General features: G+C 50.3%; 3 protein-coding genes across 5 annotated transcripts; 1 reads left to right on the top strand and 2 right to left on the bottom strand.

The window, feature by feature from the left end:
• Window positions 1-436: 436 nt before the first annotated feature.
• dec (defective chorion) lies at window positions 437-7,026 on the bottom strand. Of its 3 annotated transcripts, XM_089263689.1 has the most exons (7): window positions 6,666-6,979; window positions 4,804-6,351; window positions 4,725-4,761; window positions 3,816-4,598; window positions 3,457-3,761; window positions 2,760-2,917; window positions 437-1,224 (listed from the first exon to the last, which is right to left on the bottom strand). In XM_089263689.1, the coding sequence occupies exons 1-7, from the start codon at window positions 6,861-6,863 to the stop codon at window positions 510-512; spliced, it is 3,744 nt and encodes a 1,247-aa protein (XP_089119815.1). In that variant the 5' UTR covers window positions 6,864-6,979; the 3' UTR covers window positions 437-509. The 3 variants fall into 3 exon arrangements, with proteins under 3 accessions (XP_089119815.1, XP_089119814.1, XP_089119816.1); XM_089263690.1 differs by lacking the exon at window positions 437-1,224 and having other exon boundaries at window positions 2,760-2,931; window positions 6,666-7,005; XM_089263688.1 differs by having other exon boundaries at window positions 1,123-2,917; window positions 3,816-6,351; window positions 6,666-7,026.
• Window positions 7,027-9,121: 2,095 nt separating this feature from the next.
• Window positions 9,122-11,577, top strand: Ir7c (Ionotropic receptor 7c). The gene is made up of 2 exons (XM_018108319.3): window positions 9,122-10,197; window positions 10,532-11,577. The coding sequence occupies exons 1-2, from the start codon at window positions 9,202-9,204 to the stop codon at window positions 11,558-11,560; spliced, it is 2,025 nt and encodes a 674-aa protein (XP_017963808.1). The 5' UTR covers window positions 9,122-9,201; the 3' UTR covers window positions 11,561-11,577.
• Window positions 11,578-12,713: 1,136 nt separating this feature from the next.
• Ir7d (Ionotropic receptor 7d) lies at window positions 12,714-14,652 on the bottom strand. The gene has a single exon (XM_018107346.2). It carries the CDS (start codon window positions 14,526-14,528, stop codon window positions 12,720-12,722), a length of 1,809 nt encoding a protein of 602 aa, XP_017962835.1. The 5' UTR covers window positions 14,529-14,652; the 3' UTR covers window positions 12,714-12,719.
• Between the last annotated feature and the right edge of the window lie 85 nt (window positions 14,653-14,737).

The raw sequence follows: 14,737 nt of genomic DNA on the forward strand, positions 1-14,737 counted from the left end.
AACATAATTAGCAATTCTAAATAGAGCTTATAAATGCAGAATACATAAGGCCACAAGCATTGCAATATATTCGAAGAAAGTCCATTAAAGCATTAAATCGAATTCAACTCAGTAATTGAGTAATTGAGCCAATCAGATGAAAATACATACGCCTCAAGGGCTTGGTAAATATACACACACGCACACATACATAGATTTGTATGTATGTATGGGCTGTTGCGCTGACACATGTTTATTAAATAAGCATTAAACGGATTCCCCATGAGTCAGCCGAGGCAATTGCCTGCTGAGGAAAAGCCAAAGCTAACTGCTGAGCAAGCGCCTGCTGCTGCTGTCTCTCTCTCTCTCTCGCTCGCTGACTGTCTCTGTGTGCTTGTCGATGTATAGAATGATTAACGGTGCTCTCGTAACAACTATCGATAATTAAAACTCAAAGTTTTTCATTTTCTACATTTTTGTAAAGTGCTTCTTTTAATTGGGTGTACATACATAATTCAAATAACTTTTAGCTAATCATCAATAATATCAGTATCGTTATCATCATCGTTATCGTTATCGTTATCGTTAGCGACATCGTCATCGTCATCCTCGAAATGAAAGTAGTCCACCTCGTCATCAAGATCGTCCTTCTTGGCGATGCGTCGGTTTTTCTTGTTCTTCTCTGTGGTCGTTCGCATTGCATTGTCCAGCTCCTGCTCCTCCGACTCCCGTTCCTCCTCCGTCTCGTCAAAGAGGCCACGCTCGGCGGCGCCAAGCTCATAGACAGGCTCATCCTTTCCCTTGCTTCTGCTGCTGGACAGGCGCACCAAAAGCGGCGGCTTGACAACCACACGCGTCTGATTCGTATGATGATTGAGCATGCCCTGATAGAGATGGGGAAACCGACGCTGAAACTCCGCTTTAATGCGCAGGAGGCGCTCCAGCATGCCGGGCGTGAGCAGCTGCTGCGTGCGCGCCATGATGTGCGTATCTCGTCGTGGTCTCAGATACGCCTCATAGCTGCCGCCGCCGCTGTACAGAGGATAGTGTGGATCGTACGGCTTCTGGTTCCAGGGATCGTTCGGCTGGGCCACGGGCAGCAGACCCATATACGGACGGAGCAGGCTCTCTTTGTAGCCAATTGTGGAGCCAACAGTTTCGTTAACATTCGATGTGGATGCTGATGCTGATGTGGATGCTGATGCTGATGTGGATGTTGATGTTGATGTGGATGCTGTTGATGGACTGTTTGATGCAAATGAAAGTGAACGAAATGAAATTAAGCTAAATTAGTGAATGGTTATGTTAATGTTAATGTTAATGTTAAAGTTAACGTTAATGTTAATGGTCATGTTATTGATACACATTTGTATTGTGCTCAATTAGAGGATGATGATGATGAGATGGAGCTGCTGCTGCTGGCTGGGCGCTGCTTGCGTCTGCGGCGCAAACGCTTTGAGTATTTGTTGGGACGACGGGTGGTGCTGGCTGGATTGATGGGGATGCTGTTGGGGACTCGATTGCTGCCGGCCATCTGGGCAAACGCCTTTTCACGCTGGAGCTGCAAACGAAGGAGTTCGTTTAGCACATCGATCAGCTGATCGAGCTTCGTACTGCGCTCGCGCAACAGCGATAGCTCCTTGGTCGCCTTGCCGCTGGCCTTCGTTACCTTCGCTTGGCGCGTCGTACGCAATCCCAGTCGTGTGCTGCGCCTGCGCACAAATTTACCGCGCAGCGCATACGGATGGGGCGTGGTCGTGTCAGTCACTTCACTTGAGCCCGCCTCCGTTTCGGTGTCCTTGATGGCATTGGCATGCAGCGCCGCATTCAACAGCTGCGCCTGATGCAGCGCCCCAGCCGAAGGCTCCGTGGTGCTGCTGGAGCTAGTGGCACGCTTCGCTTTGTTATCCGGATCGTAGGGCTGCAGCTCTTGGTAGCTGTAGTCGCCGGAGCCATTGCTGTCGGGCTTGGACAGATCCAGCTGATCGCCCTGGGCATATTGCTGCTCGTGCGTCTTGGACAAATAGTTGGTATCGTAGCCTTTGCTGGCCAGCAGACGTTCCCAGTGCTCCGCACTCGGTGGCTTCTCTGTGGTGGTGGTGCTGGTGGTGGTGGTTGTGGTGCTGGTAGTGCTGCTGGTGCTGCTGCTCGTGCTGGTTGCCTCCACTTGCCGGCAATCCCGTAGCCGCTGCTCCGCTTTGGTCAGCTGCTCCTTGAGACTTTCGATCAGGCCGTAGAGCTTCTTGAATTCGATTCGTGCCGCCGCCAGCTCTGCGCGCATCTGGGAGCGCTCGTTGCTCGCCGCATCCATCTGCTCCCTCTCAGTCACAGTCACACTTTGGCCTGTGGGCGTGGCAACTGTCGTTGTCGGCGTGACATATTCCTCCGGCGGATTGGCGACCGTCTCACCAGCGGCCAACTGATCGCCGCTTATCTCCAGCGGCTCCTGGCTGGCACGCTCCAGCGCCTCGCGCACTGAGGCCGCATTGTAGCGCATCAGCGCCTCCGCCGGATCCTCATCCGGACTCAGTGTGATCTCCTTCAGGCCCAGCTTGTACTCCTTGCGCAGAGCATTCAGCGAACTCTCATCGATGGTCTCCAGCGTGCCATATTCGGCGTTACGCCGGCTTCTGCTGCGCTGAGCTCTGGCACAGGAGCAGCCGCCGGGATTGGCTCGGCTGGCGCAACGACAGCTGCTGCCGCAGGCGCAGTGAGCGCTGCCGCAGCCGCAGCCGCCGGCAGGCAAAGCTGGCGAGGAATTGCTTAAACTATTTGCTAACCTTTTCTCTATGCGATGATCGCCGTTCGGCAGGGATGGGGGCGTGCCCGAGCTGGTGTAGTTGTTGTTGTTGTTGTTGTTATTGTTGTTCGTGGTGGTGATAGTGGTGGTGGTCATCTGGTCATCCTGCCGCTCCTTCTGCTCGTTGGGTTTTATTGCCTGAAATGCGTCGCCTGTTAATGACAATGAGGAACAGCGGGCGTGGAAGAAGATGGAGAAATGTGAATGATATGAAGCCAACTACATGGGTGTCGGTGTGTGTGTGTGTGTGTGTGTATGTGTGTGTTAATGTATGTGGGCGTGTGCTGTGCGTATGTGTGTGAGTGTGCGTGGCTTAGCTTAAAACTAATTGAGCTCGGTCTATTTATAGTTAAGGCAACGGCACTTCGGGATTTGACTCCGGAATTCCCCTAGCTATACACATGACCTAGAGGATTTTAAGGTTTGCCTGGGCACTGGAACTTCTCTCAATGAAATTCCTGAGTTGAATTTCGAAACGTAGCTGCGAAATTTCCTAACGAGTTCGAAATATCCAATGCGAAACTCTTCCAGCCCATAGGTTAAAGCTATCAAATCTAAGGACTATGAAGCTAAGGAGCTTCTCCCAAATGGCTACTGTCCTAGCTTTTCCTTTTTGTATTGGCCGCAGTTTTCCGATAGTCCCTTCTAGCAATTGCCTTGTCTTGGGTTAGACTTACCATCATGGTGTTATGCTGGCGCAGCATGGAGTCGATCTCGTCGTTACCAACAGCCGCCCGATACCCACCATATGCATTGGAGCCGTAGCCGCCACCGCCGTAACCGCCACCGCCATAGCCGCCTCCGCCGTAGCCGCCACCGCCGTAGCTGGTGCCGTAGCTGGGTCTATGCACATGTCCGTAGCTTGGACCGTAGGCCGGCGCGTAGCTAGCTGGCGGCGTATTGTGGTAGTAGTTGATGATGGTGGGCGCCGACTTGGACTTGGATTTCTTGCGGTGATCCCCACCCAGGCCAAGTATATCCACTGTTTGTGGCGAGAGGTTAAGATCGGTACTGCGGAATACGCCAAAGAGATTACCTTTGTGTCGTGCCTGGCCAGCGTTTTCGGGCATTTGCGGTTTCGCCTCTCCCAGCATTCCATCGGCATCCATTTGCGGCTGTTGTTGTTCCATTTGCTGCTGATCCATCTGCTGCTGCTGCTGCTGTTGCTGCTGCTGCATAGCCAGCATCTTCTCAGCCGCCCACTGACGCTCGGCTGCCTGATTCATGCTCTTCTCGGAGGCTTGCTTCTCCTGTGCCTTCACCTGTTCCTCGGTCCACTGACGCTGCTGCATATCCTGCTGTGCCTTGGCTTGACCCTCGGCCCATTGACGCTGTTGCTCCTGCTGCTGCTGCTGCTGCTGCTGCTGTGCCTTGGCCTGATCCTCGGCGGATTGCCGCATCATCTGTTGCTGCGCAATCATGGGTGCCTGGAGCGCCGAGTCCTGTTCCCTCTGCGGCTTAGCCTGATCCTCCGACCACGCACGCTGCTGCATATCCTGCTGCGCCTTTGCCTGCTGTTCCATCCACTGGCGCTGCTGCTGCTCCTGGGTCTGGGCCTCTGTCCACTGTCGCATCATCATGTGTCCCTGCGGCGGCATCGTCATGGGTATTTGGAATTGCTGAGGTGCTCCCTGCGCCACCATAAACTGACGCATCATTGGCGTATTCTGTTGCTGCATGACCATAGGACCCTGCTGCTGCTGTATGTTTTGGGCTTTAGCCTGATCGTCCGCCCATTGACGCATCTGCTGCTGTGCCTCCTGCTGCTTAGCCTCCTGCGCCTTTGCTTGATCCTCGCTCCACTGACGCATCTGCTGCTGTGCCTCCTGCGCCTTTGCTTGATCCTCGCTCCATTGACGCATCTCCTGCTGCTTCGCCTGCTGCGCCTTTGCTTGATCCTCGCTCCACTGACGCATCTGCTGCTGCTGCTGCTGGGCCTGCTGAGCCTGCTGTGCCTTGGCCTGCTCCTCCGTCCACTGTCGCATCATCTCGGCACCCTTAGCCTGGCTCTCCGCCCACTGTCTCATCATTTGGGCGTTTTCTTGCTGCGGCATGCTCTGCTCCTGCATCCATTGGCGCTGCTGCTCCTTAGCCTTAGCCTTAGCCTCGTCCTCCGCCCATTGACGCATCATCATGGGACTCTGTTGCTGCATCTGCTGCAGCATCTGCTGCGACTGCTGTTGCTCCTTGGCCTTGCGTTCGGCATTCTCAGCGGCCATGCGGTAGGCATAGGCCATTACCTTGACTATGTCCTCCTTGGATAGGGTCTGCGGCTGCTCTCCAGTCATAATCTGGCGCTTGGTATAGGTTCGGCGCTGCATCTCCCTGTTGAGCAGGCGGCGCACATAGTCGTCGCGTAGGGCGCGCTCAATGTCGGCTCGGGTGATCTTGTGGACTGGCGTGCGGCTCAGGGGGTAGCGCAGCTTGTAGGAGGCGCCGTTCCTTGCCGTCTCGCCTTGGGCATGGGCGCGCATCTCGCGTGCCAGCCGCTCGATCTGCTGCAGCTGCTGCAGCTCCTCGATTACCTGGCGCTCGAAGGCCTCCAGCTTGGACTCGATTTGAGCACGATCCGTGGTCTTGGCATTGCCCTGCTCCTCCTCGGTCTCCTGCTTGCTGGGCATGCGGAACCAGAGCAACGGCACTTGCTGCTTCTCCTGCTCCATCTGCAGCGCTGACTTGATCTTCAGCTGAGCCAGCTGCGCCTGCGTCTGCTGTGGCGCCCGATAGTTGATGCTGTCGTGGCTGTCCGGCTTCACGCGCACCTCCGATATGTCCGACGCCTGGCCACTGCTGCCCGGCAAGAACTGACGTAGTCCGGCCATGAACGAGTCCGGTGTCGGGGCTCCGGGTATGCCGCTCAATGCGCTGCCCAACAGATTGTTGCTGCCATCGAAGAACGCTCCGAATCCCTGAGGCGGAGCCTGGCCAAGCGTTGGGCCAGCGGGTGCCGGCGCCGGGGCTGCCGGCTCATCCGCGGGCGTGGCTGCGGGTGGAGCTGGTGTGGTCGTGGTCGTAGCGGGTGCCTGGCCGAGCAGGCCGTCGAGTGAGGGCAGTCCAAAGTTCTGCATAACGGGCGCCATCTGGCCTAGATTGAAGGCATCGGGCATTGGCGGCATCTGGCCGAGATTGAAGTTATCCGGCAGTGGGGGCATTTGGCCCAGGCTGAAGCCATCCGGCAGCCAGCCGGCTGGGGGTCGGGGCATCATCTGGGCAAGATTCGGCGGGACAATCTGGGCAAGATTCGGCGGCGGCATCTGGCCAAGCATCTGCTGCATTTGCTGCAACATAGCAGCTCCTGGCGCGGCAGGTGGTGCAGGTGGTGCAGGAGCAGCTGGGGCTGCATCCTGACGCGTTACACGTGACTTGTGAGCATTCGCATCGTCGGCTAGGACCAGCACCACCTTGGAGGGCGATGCCTGCAGATTGTCCGGCATGGCGCCGAGCAGAGTCTGCGCCGGAAAGAGGCTGCCCCAACGCAAAAGGCTGCTCAAGGCTGGGAACATGAAATAGAATGCGTCCACTGAGGGAATGCCACTGCGAGGTAGCTGTACGGGTGGCATCTGGGCGAGAAGCTACAAGTGGGTGGAATGATGAGAGAGGAAGACAGAGAGGGGAAATGGTAGGAATAGGGATAAAAGAGCGGGACAAGGACGAAAACATAAAGAGAAGAAAGGATTAGCATATTGAGCTGGACGGGATTTAGCTAAAATAACCTTTAAATATCAGACTCATATTGTTCCTATAGAAATTATATGATAAGGTATCAAAAAATGATTTGCTGACGTCTATATTAGATCTATTAAGATTGTCTAGTCTCTCTAGTCCTCTTCTAGACTTATCGATAGGTCAAGTATGGCCCATCTTCGGGCCTGGTATTTGGCTTTACCTGATCTTGGGTGGGTATCTGCAGCCTAGCCGGCGCAGTGGTGGCATTTGTCGCATCGTCCTTGGCGTCGCTCTGGGTCAAGCTATCGACGGCAGCAGCTGCCTCGGGGCCACTGACCACGGTGGCACCCGGCTGTGCATCCTGGGCGCTGCACAATGCGCCGCCTAGCAGCAGCAGCGTTAAACACAACAAACGCATCCTGAAGACGTATATCCTATTCTCTATTTGTGTATAGCCCGCACTTTCACTTGCACTTTCACTTAGTCCAGAGCACTTTCGTTTGAGCGTCGAACGGCAACTGACGTTCCAAACGCTCCAACGCTGGCCCATATAGAATACCTGGTCGTCGTCGGCGGCGGCGGCGGCGGCGACAGCAGCAGCAGACAAAAATTGTCGACGTCGCCGAATCGTGCTAAAGAGCTGCGCTGCTTTTTGCACGCATCGCGAGGTGACAGGCCACGCCCCCCCGGCTTTGACACCAAAAAATATTTGCCATTGCATTTCAATTTCGTTTCCGTGTGCCACAAAAAGACAGCTAACAAGAATAGAGTCTTCAAATGGAAAGTGAACAACGCTAAGATACCCTGTAAACAAATGCAAATGCTCAAAATTGACAGTAGAGAAGGGTATTGGGGAGGTTACGTATATAAATATAGGTCTAGAGCAAAGAAGGAAAAGCATAATTCATGTATATTAAACTACAAGTGATATATCAATTCGAAATTCAGATATTAATGTATTAACATGCCGAAAAAACTCTATACTTATATGATTTAAATTTACGATATTCCGATATTAAATTACTTCCCATGCCATATCGATAGCTAATCGATGTCTTTTAAGAAGAAGAAAAGCCGACAAGATCTTGGCGAATTACCCAAAATTAAAGTTTATTGAGAACCCATGGAAACAGCTTAAAACTTAAACTTGTACAGGGTATTCAAAGACTGCAGCTGCGACTCTTGCAGCAGCCGGCGCAGCACAATAAATAAATATAGCCAAAAACAAAAACAAGACAGAATAAAAAAAATATATATATATGTATATATGTATATATGAAGAAAAACCTTGGCTTAACAATTTGCTGATGAGCAATTTTTCGTGGAATCAGCGCAAATTCTGATGCACTGAAAACAAATGCACAGCTCCACAAAGTTTCCAATTGGTGTCTTATCTGGTATTTTGAAATTATTTTGTCTACGATTTGCGTCAATCCGGAAGCTGTGCGAGACTTTTTTATCTCGCGTCTTATGGCCGTTGCAAAAAGTGTGACCCAACATACTAATTTTTTTTTTTATTCAACACTCACCGGTACGTGCTCATATCAAATATACCATAGAGATGACAGCATGAAGCACGCAAATTACGCTGAAAAATCTAACCCCGATACCATTCGCTAAATATTAACTAAAAGCTTGTTTTACAATTTAAAATCTGTTGATGACTAAGCTTTGTATATCGAAATTTAATATACATACATATGTATAACACGAGTTTATTGAAAGTCTACGTGCCAATGGACGTAAGGAAAATTGGAATAAGTATGTGTCAACGATGAAAATCTTATGCTAATGACTATTCAAAATGAAATGTATTTGGCAAAACATAGTTATGTATATTCCTTCTTGATGCCTTGGTCCATCTGTCATACGAGTTGGCTAGAAAATTCTCACAGCGTAGACTGCCTTATCGTGAATGTGTGTCACCGAGCTAAAAAGCGAACAAAATGCATCAATGCTGAGCTAAGCGCTGCAATGGACTTTTAACTCCATCGTCGTCTGTTGTAGTACAAAATAAGAATAAAATTTTGTGTATGAACAAGTATTATTTATTTTGTTATTGTTATTGCTTTTGTTGTGTGTTGCGGGCGTCTGCTTAGATCAGCACGAAACGGCAGCAATATTACAGTTGTATTGGAAACGAGCTCATAAAATACGGTCAGCGATCTGTAAAGTGTGTTGCGACACGAACAATTGTTGCATCGCTGCAGTTTCTTTGTTAATTAGTCATTGCAAGACAAAACAAAACCAGGCAAATCAAACTAAATGAGAAATAAGAAAAGACAAGAGCCAAAAAACTGCCAATTAGGTTTTTTCAAATGTGGTCACTCTAACGAATTTAGTCCACAAAGGGCGAACACGTGCTGGTCACACTGACTAGAACAGTTCAAAGCGGAATCAATTTCATTTACAATATAAACTATTTAACTAATTTTATTTTGCCAGAAATATATTTTTTGATATATATAAATATGGAATAGTTGTATTTTTTTATGAAGCAATATTATGGTCAGCCTCACAAGGAAATTTGGTGAAAAGAAGCCAATAAGTTATTGGTCACATTGCCACTCAATTCAAAGCAAACGATCTGTTTTGAGAAAAAAAAAAGAAGGAAAAGTATAAAATCGCAATTTGTAAACAATTTATAAACTGTTTAAGTATATATGCCGTTTTTTTTCAGCTGTTGCATGTGACTGCAATTTGGCCAACGACTTTTTAACTGATGGCACATCCATTTAAATACAATTGGACAGATAATGTGCCGCGATAAGGTGCGCATGCAACGACTAAAAGCGTCGGCAATGGCCGTTGGCCATCGTGAACAGTTAACTGAGCACACTTGGCTGGCTCATTTGCGCTTCAGCATGTTGTCGAGCGAGTCGGTGCAATCGATTCATAACATAACGCTAATATACGCTGTGGTGTGGACGATTAACAGCCACTATGCCAGCGACTCGAGCAAACCGCTCTCAATCATGAGTTTCGCCAGGCGGGAAGCGAGCCGTGATCTGCACAATGATCTCACTGATGCTGTGCTGCGCCTGGCCTCAGCTGCTGGGCGCATTAAGTTTCTGCTGCAGAACGAGGGCATTGTCACGGACGAGTCGTTGGCCGAAGACGCACCGCAGGCGCCCCCAAGTGGAGTGCTGGGCAGGGACACGGGGCTGTTTCTGCTCGATAGCTGGGCCACCTATTTACGACTGGAACGGCATCTGATGCAGCCGGGCAGCTTCTACAAGCGCAATGGCTACTATTGCATTGTGTATACGGGCGAGGAGACCGGACGCCTAAGCGTCATTTACAAAATGTTTCGACGCCTCCTGGCCATCTACGTGATCAACGTGAATGTGCTGCTGGCCAATCGGCAGAATGGCACCATCCAGGTGTACAACTACTATCCATATCGACCGCATCGCTGTCAGTCAGCGGAGCCCGTGCACTATGCCACCTTCCAAGGCAGCCTGGGTGCTCCTCCGATCATTCATTTGCCGAACAGCGTTCGTTTCTTTGACAGCAAAGTGGATGACATGCATGGCTGCAAGCTGGTCACCGTCACCTTTCAGCACCGTCCATTTGTCATCATCGACGATAACAGCGGTCTGACTGATGTACAGCGTCTGTTGGGCATCGAGGGCAGGATTTACCAATTGTTGGCCGAGCGCATGAACTTTGCTGTTACATTGGTGAAAGAACCCAATGGGGATAGAGGCGTTGTCACTCCTAATGGCACCTTAACAGGCGCTATGAAGATGGTGAGTCAAAGGTGTCGAAGGCAATCGATAATATTCGATATCGATAAATATCGAGGACGATCGATAGACGCTGAATAGGATGTGTGACAATAATTTTAATAGAAATCGATAGGCCTTACACTCTCTAAAAAGTGACTGATGGATATCATGAGGTTATACCACTAGCTGAAGCCTAAATCGATAAAGAAAGATTCCGATAACTATCGATCGTGGCAATACTTTTACTTAAAACTGACCCACACGATAGGAAATCGATTTGCCTCTCAATACCAAATGGTTTCAATTAAAATCGATAAAACCATAGACGATAACTATTAACATTCCACATTTTCAGATCGTTGATGGCTTGGCGAACATTACCTTCGTCTCGTACATGTACAACAAAGAGCGCGCCACGTATATGCTGCCGAGCATCTCGTACACCAGCTTTCCCATTGTGCTCTGTGTGCCTGGAGGCCGTCCGCTGACGCCGCTGGAGAGGCTGACCAAGCCGCTTGGGTACATCACATGGATATGCCTGTTGACCAGCATACTGACCGGCCTGACGCTGATTACAATGCTTCAGTGGTTGAGCGTGCCGCGATTGCGTCGCTTTGTGCTCGGCGAGGACAATCGACGGCCTGGCACGGAGCTGTGGAGCACACTGTTTGGTGGCATTCACATGAATCCGCCACGTCGCAACTTCGCCCGTTTCCTGCTAGCCATGTGGCTGCTCGAGACGCTGGTGTTGCGTGCCGCTTACACGGGCGAGATGTACATATTGCTACAGGATGCACGGGTGCGTGCACCGCTGCGCACGCTGGCTGAGGTGCTGGACAAGAAGTTCGAGTTCCATATGCTGCCAGCACTGAAGCCCGTGTTCCGAGAGCTGGTCAGTGAGGAGCGAGTTGTTCTCATACCCCGGCTGGATGAATCGCTCACGCAGCTACGCGACCATACCGAGGCGCGATTTGTGGTGCCATTGCTGCGACCAACCGCAGCCCGATTCGATATGGACTCCGGTCCGGAGAAGCCGCGTCTCACCCTCCTTCGTTATCCCCTGCTAACTGCCCCGATGACGCTGTACATGCGTCCGCATTCGTACCTGAAGCAACGCATCAATAAGCTGCTGATCAACATGATGTCCTCGGGCCTGGTGGACCGCTTTCGTCGCATGTATCTGGACAGGATCGAGCAGATGGCTAATCTGCGCAACCGTGAGCCCACCAAACTCAGCCTCTGGCAGCTGAGCGGCCTCTTTGGCAGCTTAGGGTTGATGCATCTGCTGGCCGGTATCGTCTTTCTGCTCGAACTGCGCGCCGCCCAGCCTCAGCGACCGCGTTTGCGTCGACTCATGAATGCGGCCAATCGTTATATGGTCTAAAGCTACAGCAATCGATAAAGATCTTAACTCATCTAGATATTAATGTAATTTCTTAACGGCAATGAACTTGTATACATTTTAACTTAACAGTTTTGTGTCTTAATTAAAATTTAACTCATGTATACAAATTGTAACTTATCTAGTTTGTAACTTGACTGCAGAAGACTTGTCTAACTTTATTTTAATTTGTGTACATTGTAAGTTACCTGAAATAATTTATGTACTCAGTAGCTTAACTGAAATGAGCCTCATATATTGTATAACTATATTGTAATTTATATACTTTGTAACTTATCTTATTATAAGTAGTACATTATCTCTATTGTAGCTGTAACTTACTCATATGTCGGGGTAACTCTCCTTAAGCATATTTATATTATAACTCATCTACTTATCTACAATGTACCGTAGCTATATCTTAGCTTAACTATATCTTAGTTATATCTAAGCTACTCTCCTTAAGTATATCTATATTGTATCTCATCTACTTATCTAAAATGTACCATAGCTATATCTTAGCTTAACTATATCTTAGTTATATCTAAGTTACTCTCCTTAAGCATATCTATATTGTATCTCATCTACTTATCTACAATGTACCGTATCTACATCTTAGCTCAACTACATGGCCTACAGCTGCAGATTATCTAAATTGTAAGTTATTTATGGTTGTGACTTATCTAGATAGTGCATTAACTTTCAGCTAATCTATATTGTCACACAGTTCAATCTTGTCTGTACTGTATATAGGGTCAGCTACTATAATAGAATAAGTATAATCCATCTGAAAACCATATTGATGTTGAGCTAAAAATAGTTTCTCAATTAGTTGCAGATACTTTGCGGTTTATTTGTATTTACATGCATATATATGTATATATATCTGATCAATCAGTCGTCTATAACCGTAATTTATCTGTTTAGAATTGATCTAAAATATATGCAGGCTGTATTCGGTCGCATCGAAACCCTATATCTACTGTAAGCATTCCATTATCCTCTATCAAAAAAGTTTCCTAGATAGATGAGAGATAACACAGTTAAGTATTTACTGATTTGCATTAACTTAAAGCATTACAAACTAATCTATTCTTATACATTCTCATAGATCACATTCCCTATGGCATTTGCTCCCATGATTCTACCAAGTCGAATGCCCTTACAGCCGCTCCAAAATCCTAGATAGCCAGCGCATGCGTTCGTGTCCACTGAATAGCTCGAGCAGGAAGATGACCAGCGCCAGGGAGTGGGCAAACAGGAGGCAATTGAGGGCGGCATAGATGAAACGCATGCACTCATTGAACTGAGCCACATAGTCGGCGCAGTGCTTCAGGGGATTCAGTCGAGCGCTCATGGAGGTGGCCAGATGCGACGACTTGAGCCGATTGACGATGTGCGGTCCAATGCCGGAGCTGCGCATGAGGAACAGCATGTGATTGAAATTGGAGGTCAAGTAGGAGCCCATCGGGAAGTGCACGCAGATCATGTTGTCCACGATCTTGTTGCTGGCCAGAACGAGTCGGTGGTGCTTCGTCCGCTGCCCGCCCAGATAGTCGGCCACAAAGCTGGCCGTGCTGATGGTGGCGACTCGCTGCCATTCCGGCTGGGCCTGCAGCTGCTCGAGCATGTCCACCGGTTGGCCGGGCAGGATGCGAGTGCGTGCCCTTAGCGCGGGCAGCGAAGCTGTCATGCGGTACGTGGCATGATCCGTTATGAATTGGTAATCCTGCACGAGCGCCTGCTCCAGGCTGTCAGGCAGAGGGCGAGTCGGTGCATTGTAGAGGAACATAAAGACGGAGCTCTCGTAGCACATGCGCAGCATGAAGACCGCCAGAATCCAGGCCAGATCGAGGAGTGCAACGCGACGCCAGCCGCTCTCCCAGCACAGCAGACGCAGTGCAGCCAGCGCAAGCACCAGCAGCCAGACGCGCGAGTCGAACGGAAACAGCATGATCTCGTAGACGCTGTACGGACGAGCCGTGCGCAGCACCAGCACATACTCCACCTGGCTGTAGGGCAGCGTGCTGGACAGATGCTTGTAGCGAGCCGGCATGCAGGCGGCAAATCCGAGCGTAAGATTCGCCCGTCTCTGCTGGAGCATGTGGAAGGCGCCGGTCATGGTGCCGTTCATGTAGCTGACGCCGCCAATCAAATCCGCCGGCTCATTGGCCACCAGGGCCAGGCTGAAGTTCAGCCTGCTCGCCAGCACCTTCAGTATGTCGGCATCGATGCCAGAGATTCGATCGCTGGGCCGCGTTCGCTCCATATGCAGCCGCATGTACGGCCGTATCTGCCAGACGACCACGTGCAGGGGACAGCCGTGCAGATTGTGCAGCTTCTGTGGATAGATCTGGTAGAGGCGCGCCTGCTGCAGCGGCACAGGCAGCGCCTGCGTATCCTCACAGCCGCGAGCACCAGAGTACGGATAGTAGGTGTAGCTGCTGACTCTGCCCGCCCGCAGCTCGGCCAGCAGCAGCAGCACGTGCACGTTGTAGCGCTGGTGCAGCAAATACCCAAAGATCTGGCTCATCTGCGCCCGCTGCCAGGCGGCGTCAGCTCGCCCAGCCATCAGCACGATGAGGTATTTGTATTTGTGAGCCATGTTCATGCGCGGATTGCGATTGCTGGCCGCGATGAACTGTCTGGCATCCGGCACAAAGAACAGCAGCATTTGTGTGCGCAGGCCCACTGACTCCTCTAGCCGCTCGCCCAGCACGCGGGGCACCATGGCGCCCAGGCAGTGCGTCAGCACGCGCTCCACCAGGCGTCGCTCCCCCCGTGGCAGTTGACTCTTGTAGCTGGTGCTGATGAAGACGCTCATGTCGTGGGCCTCACAGGTCTGTGCAAATATCATTTGCATTGATTTACTCAAATTTGTCGCCAGTTCTTCATCCGCCGTATTCTGTCCGGGTGGACAGCCACAGCTAAGCCCAAGCAGCAGCAGCAAATGCACAGCGTTCAGCTCCATTTCCAAGGAGTAACTGAATTGGGATCAGTTTTGAATAATCCATATATGTATATTGATTATATATTGCCCATCGACTGTGATTGCAGTCCCAACACCCCAGAGAATGTGCAAGGTCCGTGCTGTACGTCCGTCTGTCCGCATGCAAAGCATTTCGAAGCTAAAAATTTGAAATTGGAATTATATATTCTTCTATACCCTCGAATTATAAA

The sequence above is a fragment of the Drosophila navojoa genome, chromosome X, assembly GCF_054131105.1.
Source record: "Drosophila navojoa isolate 15081-1374.11 chromosome X, UAZ_NAV_1.0, whole genome shotgun sequence".
NCBI lineage: Eukaryota > Metazoa > Arthropoda > Insecta > Diptera > Drosophilidae > Drosophila > Drosophila navojoa.

Excerpts from the sequence above, each read along its gene's own strand:
- Ir7d (XM_018107346.2), bottom strand. The coding sequence starts at position 14,528 with ATGGAGCTGAACGCTGTGCATTTGCTGCTGCTGCTTGGGCTTAGCTGT.
- Ir7c (XM_018108319.3), top strand. The coding sequence starts at position 9,202 with ATGTGCCGCGATAAGGTGCGCATGCAACGACTAAAAGCGTCGGCAATG. Across the intron at positions 10,198-10,531 it reads TAACAGGCGCTATGAAGATG|ATCGTTGATGGCTTGGCGAA; the intron begins GTGAGTCAAAGG and ends CCACATTTTCAG.
- dec (XM_089263688.1), bottom strand. The coding sequence starts at position 6,995 with ATGGGCCAGCGTTGGAGCGTTTGGAACGTCAGTTGCCGTTCGACGCTC. Across the intron at positions 6,352-6,665 it reads AGATACCCACCCAAGATCAG|CTTCTCGCCCAGATGCCACC; the intron begins GTAAAGCCAAAT and ends ACCCACTTGTAG. Across the intron at positions 3,762-3,815 it reads TGGCCAGGCACGACACAAAG|TGGATATACTTGGCCTGGGT; the intron begins GTAATCTCTTTG and ends CGCCACAAACAG.